Source organism: Mesoplodon mirus (assembly GCF_964341445.2).
Source record: "Mesoplodon mirus genome assembly, chromosome: 6".
In the NCBI taxonomy this organism is placed as follows: domain Eukaryota; kingdom Metazoa; phylum Chordata; class Mammalia; order Artiodactyla; family Ziphiidae; genus Mesoplodon; species Mesoplodon mirus.
The window spans coordinates 30,418,106-30,431,868 of NC_138982.1; the positions used below are offsets into that span (position 1 = coordinate 30,418,106).

Here is a 13,763-nt window from a genome sequence, read left to right on the forward strand (position 1 = left end):
TAAATATTAATTACCTTGATAAGCAACTCATTACATTATTTCTTCTTAAAGCAATGCATAATTTGAGTTGATGTGAAATGGTGTTTTTTCTTCTTACTTTCCTTTCCATAAAAACTTGTGAGCATAGCTCATTTTACTTTTATTAATACATTCATAAACAAAAGAAAAATGTAGGGAATTTTCCAAATTCCCAATGGATGATGATTACATTTATCAAATTCACATTGCATGGATATAATTTTTTTAAAGGAGTTATTGACTACAGAATTATGTATGCCATGCATGTCTGCTGGATGCTGTCTTCTAAAAATACACCCAGATGAATTGAATGAAATCTAGTCTCCTTGGTAGCATCGTTCTATAAATTGATAAGGAAAACACATATGTATTCTGACTAGGTTCCGCCTTGCTAGAACAATATCATTTATTTCACTCTAGAACTTTCTTCCCTTTTTTCTTTTAAATAGGTCACCCCAAACTGGCTATGGAAAGGCCCCTTCTTCATGTTTTCAGTGGTCCGTTAAAGGAATTTTTACATATTTCAGAAATGTGCTTAAATAAATATTTGTCAATTTTAAGATTGTTCCCTGTGCATGGCACCTTTTAAAAATAGGGCTTTATCTGTCTCAGGAAAAGTTCACACTTCCTGGAATCTACATAATTAATATGATCTAAGTTATTTACTTAGAATGATGTGTTGGTTTTGGACAGTTTTTCCATTATGTTTGTATAATGGGCCTTCTGGTCTTAAAAGTCAGGAGAATTTGTTTCTTTCTGGCATATTTAGTGAATAATATGCATTTGCCTGGTTTAAAAAAGCTATATTTATGCGTGAGCCTCCTGGGCATTATCAGTCCTGGTTTTTAATACATTACAGTCAACCCAAGTAGTTGTCTTTCTAGAGCCATAGATCAGAGAGTACTGTGTAGTGAGAGATCTTTTGTACCAGTTAGTGCTCTAATATGATAGTCCCATTTAATTTGGCACCTAATGATTTGACAGTTATTCTTTTGATTTTTTCCTAAACATATAGTAGATATTTTTCATATTGAAATGGGGAAAAAAATAGCTGAATGTATCCGCTTTAATTGATAATTTATGTCTATGAACAACTATATCTACTTGATTCTTTATACATCTTGTAGACTCCTTTTTTCAAGGGGGCAAGGCACTGTGTTTGAAAGTCTCATTTTTATAGTTATTTACTTTATATACTCCTTCCCTATGACGGGTATTAAAAATGGCATCATTAGCAACTCGTTTAATGTAACATATTTATTAGCTACCTATTTTGTTTGAAATACACCAAGAAGTAGAACATAAGAGCCTATGATATTTGCCTTTAAAGATATATATATTTGAGAACTTAATACATAAAAGTATTTAAAGAGTTTGTTAGATAATGATTCAAGATTAAGATATATCACAAAGTATTATTATGTATGCTTATTAGATAGTATTTACAGGTTCATTGTGCTTTTGGCCACGTAATTCTAGGCAACTAGAAGCCTTAAAAAGACTTCTAGGGAAGATAGGAACTGACATGACCTTCTTCGAGGATTAGTAACAACGATTAGAAAGAAACGTCCAAGCAGAACATTCTGTACAATGTAGGAATCAGTCCCATGAACAAAGGCACAGAGGTGGAAAGGCTTTTGGGAGGAGGAGAAAGCACTGTATAATCAATGTGACAAGAAGTGAGGAGATAAGAAAGGAGAACAGTGGTTCTCCCACCTTCCAGATACATGTCCCCCTTCCTGGCCTCCTTATGTGGTTGGGTGGGGCCTGAGACTAGTTCTGCCTAATGAAAGTAGCATCCCCTGTGGACCAGAGCATTTAATTGCTGGTGTGAGACTGTAGTCTGTTTCCCTTTCTGGCACAGTGACCAAGCTGCCTTTAAATCATGTGTCAGCTCCATGAATCTGGATCCTTGCGTGACTAAGCAGAGCCCTCTGGCCAAGCTATCATAATGCTAATGAGAAATAAAACACTAATTGTTTAAGCCGCTGAGATTTGGGAGTTGGTTGTTAACCACAGCATGTATAACCTAGCCCAGGGGTCCCCATCCCCCAGAACCGGGCCGCACAGCAAAAGGTGAGCGGCAGGCAAGCCAGCCAAGTTTCATCTGCCACTCTGCATCCCCCCCATAGGGCTGAACCATCCCCCCCATCACTCACATTACCGCCTGAACCATTCCCGCTCCACCCCCGCCACGTGGAAAAATTATCTCCCATGAAACCGGTCCCTGTTGCCAAAAAGCTTGCGGACTGCTGACCTAGCCTATCCTGATTGTTAAGGCATCTGGTGGAAATAATAAGAGAAAAGAAGTTTTTAGCTGCGTGTTCTAAAGACCTGACATTTTTAAGAAAAATAAGCCCAAGTCACTCCCAGATTTCCATGTAGAAGAAGATTCCACAACATAAACTAATGTCTTACATTAGACATGAAAAGCTAACTTAAGAACTGGAGAATGTATTAAAACAACCTTGGAAACAAGATCTAGGTAAAAGGAAGATTGCAGGGTTATCATTGGATAAAATAATTAAATGTATTATTTTCGGTTATTAGTTACCTCCATCAGCATTTATCAAAATTATCCTGAATTCTTATTTTTTTCTTCTATCCTCTCTCTGGTTATAATGTGATTAATTGGTGACTTGTCATGCATTATCTAGTTAATTTGTATTATATTTTTACCTGTCTTTAAAGGTATTCAGGATTGTATTTCATATTTTCCATACACTCATCTTGTTTTTTCCTTCATAAACACATTTTCAGGTCACATTGAAGTAGTGAAATTACTTGTGGCACACGGAGCTGAAGTGACATGCAAGGACAAGAAGTCTTATACACCTCTCCACGCAGCAGCCTCTAGTGGGATGATCAGCGTAGTCAAGTACCTTCTTGATCTTGGGGTTGATGTAGGTGTATAGACTAAGCAGTACAGAAGAATGGAGCATTTTGTGTGTTTATGATTTTGTTGTTGGCAGAAGTTATTTCAAATTTAAAAGATGATTTCTTATAATAACATTTTTGTCTTTTAATAGTTTTATGTTTATAGTCCTTTACATAATATACAGTGCACTGATGTCTGACCAAGTCATGAAGTTAGTCAAATGTATTAAGAGGTGAAATATATTCCAAAGGTGAATGGTTGATTGACAGAAGTTTTTCTTTTCCATCACATTCTAGGCCCTGTAGCTTCATTTCAGCTATGGAAACGAGCAGATCAGACATATTTGGATTATTTTCCTAAGTGGCTGGGTTATTGTTAGTATTATTTGCCCAGTTTGTCTAATATTTCCTTTAAATGACCGTAGCTGTTCACATTACAGGATATTGGCCAGAGGCAGGCAGGAAAACTAGAGGCTTCTGGCCCATTAGCTGCAAGTGTTCCTTATTGTATGATCTGTTTGGTTTAGAGGGGTTGCTCTTTCATCTGAATGTATTTGATTACGGAACTGGGATAGCTAAGAATACCTGTAGCTCCCACAGTCCATCCTTTAGGCACAGTTCTGACAAACTCATCTGGTCTTTAAAACACAGATGAAAAGCAGCCAAGTAGAAGGGGAGAGGGAGGTAGTTTAGATCAGCTGCAAAGACAGAAAGATAGGTGGTAATCTGATTGGACAAAGAATACGTGGCAGAACTGTGGAGCAGGATAGCCTATTAATTTAATTTAAGGACTTTGTGAAGCACTTAGTTACTGAAAATGTCGGGATCAAAAATTCAACCACATTGTTAGGTAGAAGCTTGTAGAGTGCAAACAGATGAAAGTTTTATTTCAACTCAGCACTTCCTATAGCTCTGTTTCAACAGAGTGACATAATGCCTTAAGAGACCCTTGATCTAGATAAATGAGATAGCCTTGTTTCTGATGACTGTTTCAAGTCCATTCTGGTGCAATTTTTAAAGCTTATGTTATTGACAGCAAAATTATAAACTCTGGTGAGAGTGTTCTTCAGAAAAAGTGGTCAGACTTAGAGCCATTTAGTGACATGTGGCCTCCAATTGCATGACTTAGTTTCCTAGAGCTGAAGTGAGTGACTTAAAACAATAAATTTAATCTCTCAAAGTTTTGGAAGCTCCGAGGGAGAATCTTTTCTGTGTCCACCAGCTTTTGGTGATGAAATCTAGATAACTTGACTAAAGTTAAGTGTTGCTTTTTCACTTCCTCTAATTTCTGTTACCGGAGATGTGAGGAAAGAAAATGTTAAATAAAGTTGTGATAAGTTGGGGCCAACCACAAGGTTAGAGGGCACAGTCTCCACACAGGACTGACTTCAGTTTTGATGATTCACTACAAGGACTCCAGAAACTCACTGCAAGCTATTATACTCACAGTTATGGTTTATTATGCAGAAAAGATACAAATTAACATCGGCCAAAGGAAGAGACACACAAGGCAGGGTCTTAAGAGTATTCTAAACGCAAAGCTTCCATTGGCCTCTCCTTACAGAGTTAGGACCCCTTACTCTCCCAGCATCAGAACGTGACATATGCACATAGTATTGCTAACCAGAGAAGCCCTCCTGAGCTTTGTTTTCAGCATTTTATTGGGCCTCCACTACATAGGCATGATTGATTGATCAAAATTGCTCATATGGTTGATTTCAGTCTCCAAGTCCACTGATAGCAGTGGACCCGAAGCCCCTCCCCTCCATCACATGGTTGGTTTATGTGGTGTGGTTGGCCCTGCCCTAAAGACCCGCTGTGCCTGTTCCTACTCTCAGGTCCAGGGTAGCCAGCTCCCACCCTGGACAAGGACACAGCTGTCAGGTGTGCCATAGCTGACCTCCCAGAAGACAGGAGCGAAAGTACAATTCTTTACCACAGAAAAGTTATGTAAACTTTAAAATATTCATCCAATATATTTTTTAAGAAATAGAAAGATAAAGAAACTTCAGTTACATGAATTATTTCTCAATGTTGACTATTTTTTGAGCACATTCATTTTGGTAAAATGTCAGTATGTAGGCTGGAAAATATCTAAAGCCCAAGTTTGTTGCAGAAATGAATTAAATAGGAAAGGATGTCAGTCATTTTTTAAAAAATCTTTCTCTCTACTAATCACCAATTTTAATCCTTTGTCACTGTAAATAGCAGAAAATATGCATGTTTTTCAATATATGTCAGAATTTTCCGTTTGTGTTCATTTTTCATGATTCTTAGAATTAATTCTGATTGTCCCTTACCTAGAATGCTTTTAAAAATATATTATTTGTTTTCATTTTCCTAAAATATCTCTTGGAATCATTCAGTTTTGTCATGAAGTAGACATTGTATATATGAGTTATATTCCCTGAAGCTACAAAATCGTTTGACGCCAAAATGTTGTTATGTTCGTTATTTTTAAAGAAGTTTAAAATTATAAGCCATATCTGTGTATTTATCCCTGTTTGTTTCTCACTTTAATAATTAGATTTCAACCACAGTGTTGCTAAAATAGCTCACAACAATAATCAGGAAGACTGCTTTAAGATTGACAATTTTTTTCTTCCAATAGATGAATGAACCAAATGCCTATGGAAATACACCTCTTCATGTAGCCTGCTACAATGGACAAGATGTTGTCGTGAATGAACTTATAGACTGTGGTGCTAATGTAAATCAAAAGAATGAAAAAGGGTTTACTCCTTTGCACTTTGCTGCTGCATCAACACATGGAGCATTGTGTTTAGAGCTTCTAGTAGGCAATGGGGCCGATGTCAATATGAAGGTATGAAGTAAGATCAGAATCCCTATCTAGTATTTAGGAGTTCACCATAGTATCAGTAGCTACTAAAAAGGAGTGAATTACTGATAACACACAGATGAATCTTAAAAATACTATGCTGAGTGAAAGCGTTACACAAGAATATATTCACTATTTCCATTTATATAAGGTTTTAGAACAGACAAAATTCCAGTTATATGGGGTTCCAGACTCTATAGTTGGGGGGGCGGGGGGGAAAGAGAACAGTTGTTGCCTCTGGGAGGAGGGATTGATGAAAAGGGGGCGTGGGGGAACTTTCTCTGTGGTGGTAATGTCCTGTATTTTGACAGCTTTGTGTTATATAAATAAGTGTTAGTCAAAACTCATCAGGTGGTACATTTTTTATATGTCTCATGGCATGTAAATGTTCCCGTAGTAGGTTACAAATCAAACAAATACTGAACCCTAGTTAATGATACGCATACCAAAGTGTTTAGAGGTAATAGGTAGTGATATCAGCAGCTGACTTTAAAAAGCATCATTTAGGGACTTCCCTGGCGGCCCAGTGGTTAAAACCGCACACTTCCACTGCAGGGGACACGGGTTTGATCCCTAGTCTTGCATGCCACGCGGTGTGGCCCCCCCCCCCCAAAAAAAAGCATCACTTAATTGCACGGGTGGGTAGAGAGATGGATGTATGATAACGCTCACATAGTAAAATGTTAGTGGTAGACTCTAGGTGATATGTATATGGGTGCTCACTGTAATATTCTTTCAACTTTTCTGTTTTGAAATTTTTCACAGTGTTAGAAAAGTTAGAAGACTGATACAGTGTTTTACATATAAGAATAGTTGCTTTTTGGTTTCTTGGTCATTCGCTTTCAAGAGTGAACATTTGAATTTTAGAAATATGTGAAAATTCTGGAGCCAAAATATATGTACCTTTACTGCATAATTCTTTGGAAATGCACATGCAACCACAGTTTTGAACATAACTACTTCATAATGTATAATCATCATTTTATATTTTCCAAGATGCTTTCACTGATTGCTTCTGTATTAATTTATTAATTCATTCTTTGAGCACTTGCCAAACCATGTCTGTGGTGTAAAGAAAACAAAACCACAAACAAAATTGAACCGTTTAGGATTAGTAAAAACATTTAAGCTTCAAATGTTTTCAGAGCTTTCATTGCATAAAATTTCAGCTCCTTTTGTAGGTGTGATGAGCCAGTGTCTTTCAGACTGGTAGAGAAAGGAGTCTATTTTCTTACCTCTCTAACTGTAGAAAATCCTTTAACGATGCCACTGACCCACTCTGACAGCTGTAGCAGCAGCAAGCCCATCTATAATTAGGTCATTGCTCTAAATTGCCCCCCTGCCAGCTGAAGGACAAAGCTTATACATATGGAAGGAAAGGGCATGAGATATCATAAAGAACCCCTTTCTGGTTAAAATGTCTCTTTTAAGAATATACATTTAAAGCTTTCAGTTCTCAATCAGATCACCTACTAAACTAAAGTTTTATTTTTAATAATTTAAATAACTTCTAAATATTTACTGATAAGTTCAAACTGCTTATTTTGTTTTGAAGAATTCCTGCTGTTTGGATAATCAGTGCCTAGAAAAAGTATCAGAATTCTTGTGGGGGTGGGAAATTTGTTACTTGTTTCCTCAAAAGCCTAGTAATATTTTTTAATGAAGAGTTCTTCAAAATAAAAATTTTGAAATTATCTTCATATTCTTCAAACGAAAAAATCTCATCAAGTAGTTTTAGTCTCTGTGAGACCCCTTTATGATAAAGTGGCTGTAGTTAAAATTATCTTTGTTAAATATTAAGTATCATGGAATAAGAGGCTTACCTATATCATTAACTATTACGCATTTTTTAGTTTATATGGGGCTGGGTAAAAATTAGGCTTTCTATTTTATACAGTGCCATTTAGACATGACTGTTTACTATAATTTGAAGATAATTAATCACTTCATGTCATTGCCTACGTAGCTGACTCTAGTACCTATGATTATTTTTAAGTCTGTATTTTCTTTTGAAATGTTGAGATGAGAATCAATTCTACAAGAGGGTCACTTGTATAATGCTTGGCAGTGGTCCTATTTGAAGTTACCTCCTTAATGATTTAGAAAATTCAGTGGTAGATTTTACACATGACAAGGGAATGTTTTAGCAAAACAGTTAAGATGTGGTGGTTAAGTTTGAAGACAACAGACCATGATGCTGGTTTAAAAATAGATTTCATAAAAGTTGCTTTAATCTTGTCTAAGGACGTATGACATCCTGCTGATGTGCAGTTGCCCAGTTTTCTTACCGCCAAGTTCCAATGAAACACACTCCCCAAGTTGTTGATGACTTCTGAGGTACCGTCCAACTGACATTATGTAAAAATTGTTGATAGCAGTGAGTTTTCAACGCATAAGAATGTGCGTTCATTCAAGAATATATCTTCGTTCCTGGCACCTATGTTTCCTGTATTTGTCAAATTGATGCTTATCGAATTATTGTTTGACTAAGGAGTTAAGGCTTTGACATTTGCCTTGCAAGAAAAAAATTATATTTGCTGACCCTCAAGTTCTCCTTATCAAGGCACCTTTCTCCTTCATCTTTTCCTCCCATCCCATTCTCTATTTTGATGTTTCTGTCCTTGTGGATGACTAGAATTGGAATGTGAATTTAGATTTGTAATTATTCAGTTTACAAGTGTTTTAATTGGTTGTCCTACAGAATACTACATAGAAGTAAAATGAATGGTTTTTAAAAAGCAGTATACCTCTGTTTTTTCATAACCTTGTTTATGAACCATGCCTCATTGATTGTGTCACTTACCGATTTTTTTTTTTCCCACTCTTCAAGTGTTTATTCCATAATCAGTTACTGTAGAGGATAGGAACCCAATTGTATATAGGTTGAAAGCAAGAAGTATACAATTTCTCACAATATATCAAGTTGTCAACCCAGATAGCTGTCACACCTTTTCCCACCCCACCGTGTACTTTAAATTTTGGTCAGATAAACAAAATACCCCAAATACTTCTTTCCTTTGTGATGGTCACATGTATGTTTTGATTAACAAAATAATTTTAGGGAAGAAAAGACTTTACCTAACTCACAATAAAAGATATCACCTAACTCAGGCATTGTTTTTCTTCATATTTGGAATTCCTCTAGAATTTCAGAATTTCTACATCAAACACACATGCAAGGCCAGTCTGGTTTATTATTTTAAGTAATTTGAGAAAATAGCTAACATTATTTGTTACAAATAATTATAAACAAAATAATGTATAAAGTTTTTAAGTGAATTATAGTTTCTGAAGTTAATTCTAACATTCACTTTTCCTTGGTCAAGGAGGGATTCAGCATTTCTTAGAACAAAAGAATTGTAGCAGTGTGAAATTTTTTTTTTTTTTTTTTTTTTTTTTTTTTTTTTGCATTACGCGGGCCTCTCACTGTTGTGGCCTCTCCCGTTGCGGAGCACAGGCTCTGGACGCGCAGGCCCAGCGGCCATGGCTCACGGGCCCAGCCGCTCCGCGGCACGTGGGATCCTCCCGTACCGGGGCACGAACCCGCGTCCCCTGCATCGGCAGGCGGACTCTCAACCACTGCGCCACCAGGGAGGCCCCAGTGTGAAATTTTTGAACCCTGGGCAGCACATCCTGGCAATACCACTTCCAGTGATGTGACCTTGGTCGAATCATTAATATCCTTTGTGCATCAGTTCCCCCACCTGAAATAGGAGTGATATTAAGATTACACCATACCCACCACTCTGGGCCTTTTTAAAACTGTGGGCATTGAGGTTTCTATATATTTGTGCTTTATGATATATGTACTAAAAAATTAGCTCATAATTTCAAACAGCTGTTTTACTGCCACAGGCTTCAGTTAAACTTAACGCTTGAGTAATAGTTCTACAGAGTAAAGTTGCAAGAGGATATTCAAAATAAAACTAACAATTACATGTTACAGATATAACAAGGATTTTAAATCTCCTGTGTGTTTATTTCAGAGCAAAGATGGAAAAACCCCACTGCACATGACTGCCCTCCACGGTAGATTCTCCAGATCACAAACCATTATCCAGAGTGGTAAAAAGTATTTCTGTTTGTTTTTTTTCTTAAGTGTAGTAAAAGCATCCACATAATGAATGGTATTGAGGAATTGTCATAGCAGTATACACATTTTTGACATTTGATATCAGAGCTCATGAAAATCAGATAATGAAGAATTTTAAATGCCATGTACATGTATCTTTTTTTTTTAGCAGTACGCAGGCCTCTCACTGCTGTGGCCTCTCTCGCTGCGGAGCACAGGCTCCGGACGCGCAGGCCCAGCAGCCATGGCTCACGGGCCCAGCCGCTCCGCGGCATGTGGGATCCTCCCAGACCGGGGCACGATTCCGTGTCCCCTGCATCAGCAGGCGGACTCCCAACCACTGCGCCACCAGGGAAGCCCCATGTATCTTTTGTAATTATGTTTTTCATTTATTTTTGTATTGTTTCCCTTAGATTATAAATATAATTTCGCTAGCAGTTAGTGTTGGCTTTTTTAAAACATGCTAGATAGAAAACTCTGCCTTTGTACTGCAAACTGTATTATATATTAAGAAAACTCGGTTGCATTTCTCTTTTCCCTTCTGACTATCTCGAACTGTTTTTAGCATTTTCATTTATTTTCTGAACTTGTATTCTTTTGCATTTGAATTAGTACTAGACAGGCTAAACTTTTAAATAAAAAGAACTTTTGGGTACATAAAAGTAGTGTTTTCACAAGCCATGTTCCGAGGAACTGTTTATTAGTAGTGCTCAAGACAATAGCTGTTCTGATTTTGCAGGGAAAGGGTAGAAATAAGCTCATGATCAAATAATTCATAAAATATTGCATGCTGTCTTCTTGGTAACACAGAGTGTGCACATTAAAGCTTTGGAAAGTCTCACTCTAAAGAAATGTGTTTAATTTTGTTTAAATACAGTGGATTCCAAACATTGGATGCCCAGAACCCTTTTGTAATTTTTAAATCTGTTAAAATCTTATGCTTGTTCACAAAATTGCTTTAAGTGTGAAATCTGTAACCCCAGTGCCTGGCCCAGTAAATGTGCTGTGGATGAAATCTATGGTTAAATTGCTATACCCATTAGTTTGTGCTTGAATTGCATTTTATATCACTTTCCATGTAATAGATTTGACTTGATCGTTATATAGTCCAGTGTCTGATAGTATGTCCTTTATTGCAGGAGCAGTAATCGACTGTGAGGATAAGAATGGCAACACCCCTTTGCACATAGCAGCGAGGTACGGCCATGAGCTGCTAATCAACACTCTAATTACAAGTGGTGCTGACACTGCAAAGTAAGTACTTCCCAAGGTGTTGATGCCTTGTCAGGGAAACGTGGATTTTGTCCTCAATGTAGTACTAATTGCTTGAGCTTTTCCCTCTTTGTATTGGCGATGTAATAGAATAGAATGTTTAATGTGATTTCATTGGTAAACCAGCATAGGGTATTTTTATATTTTTTTACCCCAGTTCTTTCTAGATTATGAGTAACATTAAAGTTTCCATGTAAGATTTTGTTTGAAGGATGGATTCTCTTGCATGCTCTGCAGAAAGAAACACCCTACTTTTAAATTGATGTTTATCATTCTTATGTATGTTTTTAAATTTTTATTACCTTTTTATATGTTTATTAACATGTTTTAAATCTATTAAACTTTCTGTAAACGGTGTGCTCCTGTACACTTTTTAACTTTTTTTTTTTTTTTACATGAAGTTGTTGGTTTAGCCATGTAGATATAAATTTGGACTTTTTTTTCTCACCTCTATACGTAACTCTAGTTCATTCATTTTATAAAATTTAATTCTTGTGTAAAGATTTCACAATTTATTCATTCTCATTTACAAACACAAGTTGCTTCCAAGTTTTTACTATTACAAAAATTACTGCAGTGAACATTCTTAAACATTTTGCCTTGTGGTCATGATTCTCAACATCGGGGCAGGGGGAATGGGTTTTGCTCCTGAGGCAAGTGTCTAGAGACATTTTTCGTTGTCATAATTTGGGGAGGAGAGTGATACTGTCATCCAGTGTAGGTAGAACCAGGGGGCACTGATGACATCCTACAGGCACAGGATAACCCAGCCCCCCAGCCCCACAGAAAATCCATAATGACAGTAGTGCTGAGGTTGACAAGTCCTGCGCTAAGAGGAAAGTTGCTGGATAAGTTAAGTATTGAATAGTTTCTTTTTAATTTATTTAAGTGATTGCATTGTGATGAGGACACTGTCCTGTTCACTTTAGGCGTGGCATACATGGAATGTTCCCCCTCCATTTGGCAGCCTTAAGTGGTTTTTCAGATTGCTGTAGGAAACTTCTTTCTTCTGGTAAGTGGAACCTTCACAGACAGATTAACCCCTTTTACCTCCCCATCCGCCCCCCGCCATCTCCCATTTTAATACAGTCTCTTTATCCTGCTTTTCCAGAATCACATATAGATATGTCCATGTGTGGATCATTTATTAACCCCTCTTAGAAGATTTTGGACCCTTTAATTTTAAGATTTGATTTCCTCTTCAGCTCTGGGAAAGGTTTTATTTTTCCAGTGATTTCCTCCTCTCTCTCTTAGTTGGGGAATGGGGTGTGGAATATTTCTAGAGCAGTCCGTTTGTGTCTAGAAGTAAAATATCTTCATTTGCATGCTTCCTTTTTAAGAGCCAATGGCCAGTTTACAATATCTTCTAGGTTTGTGAAATTATTTATGCCATATCTAATTACTGTCTTAAAATACCACATAGTCAGTTTGAAGCAAAACAGGATCAATAGCTTTCTATAAATATTACTACAAAATTATGATCCTTATTAAATGCATAGAATTACTAAATATATAAGATTTAATTTTTAATGATATTCTATTAGCGTGTTAGGAAAGTTGAACAGATTTTGTATATTAATACTCTTGATTGCTAAAAGAATTATGGGAAAGTTTCAGTGAAAATTAACATATTGTGAGACAGACACTTCTGAGTTTTTCTTAATGATATCTTTTAAGTGAGGTAATTGTTTTTAATGTTTTAAGTGTATGTGTGTCCACAAGTAATCACATACCCATTTATCTATGAAGGAGAATTCTAAAAACCTCTTCTCAGTGTTAGTGTTAATCTGCAAGTACCAAAGCACCTATGGGTTTAAAAAAAAAGTTTTATTAAGAAATAATTCATGTATCATACAATTCACCTGTTTAAAATTTACAATTCAGTGGTTTTTTTAAGTATATTCACAGAGGTATGTAACCATGACTACAATGGGTTCTAGAACATTTTCATTCCCCTCCCAAAAAAAAACCCCTCATTTTCAGTCAGTTCCCCATTTCCTCCCTCCCCCCAGCCCTAAGCAGTCATTAATCTACTTTCCACCTCTATAAATTTACCTATTCTGGTCATTTCATAGAAATGGAATCACCCAAGATGTGGTTTTGTGACTGATTTTTTTCACTTAGAAATGTTCTGAAAGGTCATCCAGTGTTATAAACATGTACCAGTACTTTATTTCTTTTTATTGCTGAATAATATTCCATTGTATCCTGTGACTTTTAAACAAGTACTCTAGCATTTGTTCTAAAACCACCAATCCTTTAGTGTTAATTTTTTTAAAATACTGTACATTATTAATCTATTTTCAATTAATTTTTACCTATTTGTAATTCATAGTTTTGTTTAAGATTGGGGGTGTGTGATTTTTTTTACATTTTTTTAATGTAATACTCTAATATAAAGTAACATACCTATACTATTATATAAGATGTATTCATTCTTGTAGGATTTGATATAGATACCCCAGATGATTTTGGCAGGACCTGTCTACATGCAGCTGCAGCTGGAGGGTATGTTAACAAAATTTTTACTTTTTTTTTTTTTTTTTTTTTTTTTTTTTTGCATTACGCGGGCCTCTCACTGTTGTGGCCTCTCCCGCTGCGGAGCACAGGCTCCGGACGCGCAGGCCCAGCGGCCATGGCTCACGGGCCCAGCCGCTCCGCGGCATGTGGGATCCTCCCGGACAG

The 13,763-nt window shown here is 36.6% G+C and overlaps 1 protein-coding gene across 4 annotated transcripts in view; it reads left to right on the top strand.

The window, feature by feature from the left end:
* The window catches only part of ANKRD28 (ankyrin repeat domain 28), a 164,097-nt gene that overhangs the window by 116,874 nt on the left and 33,460 nt on the right, over positions 1 to 13,763 (top strand). For all 4 annotated transcript variants that reach the window (XM_082625678.1, XM_082625679.1, XM_082625677.1 and 1 more), the window contains 6 exons: positions 2,779 to 2,921; positions 5,507 to 5,719; positions 9,721 to 9,799; positions 10,946 to 11,060; positions 12,008 to 12,090; positions 13,523 to 13,586. In XM_082625678.1, coding sequence (XP_082481804.1) covers positions 2,779 to 2,921; positions 5,507 to 5,719; positions 9,721 to 9,799; positions 10,946 to 11,060; positions 12,008 to 12,090; positions 13,523 to 13,586 — 697 coding nt within the window. The remainder of the gene's footprint in view (positions 1 to 2,778; positions 2,922 to 5,506; positions 5,720 to 9,720; positions 9,800 to 10,945; positions 11,061 to 12,007; positions 12,091 to 13,522; positions 13,587 to 13,763) is intronic.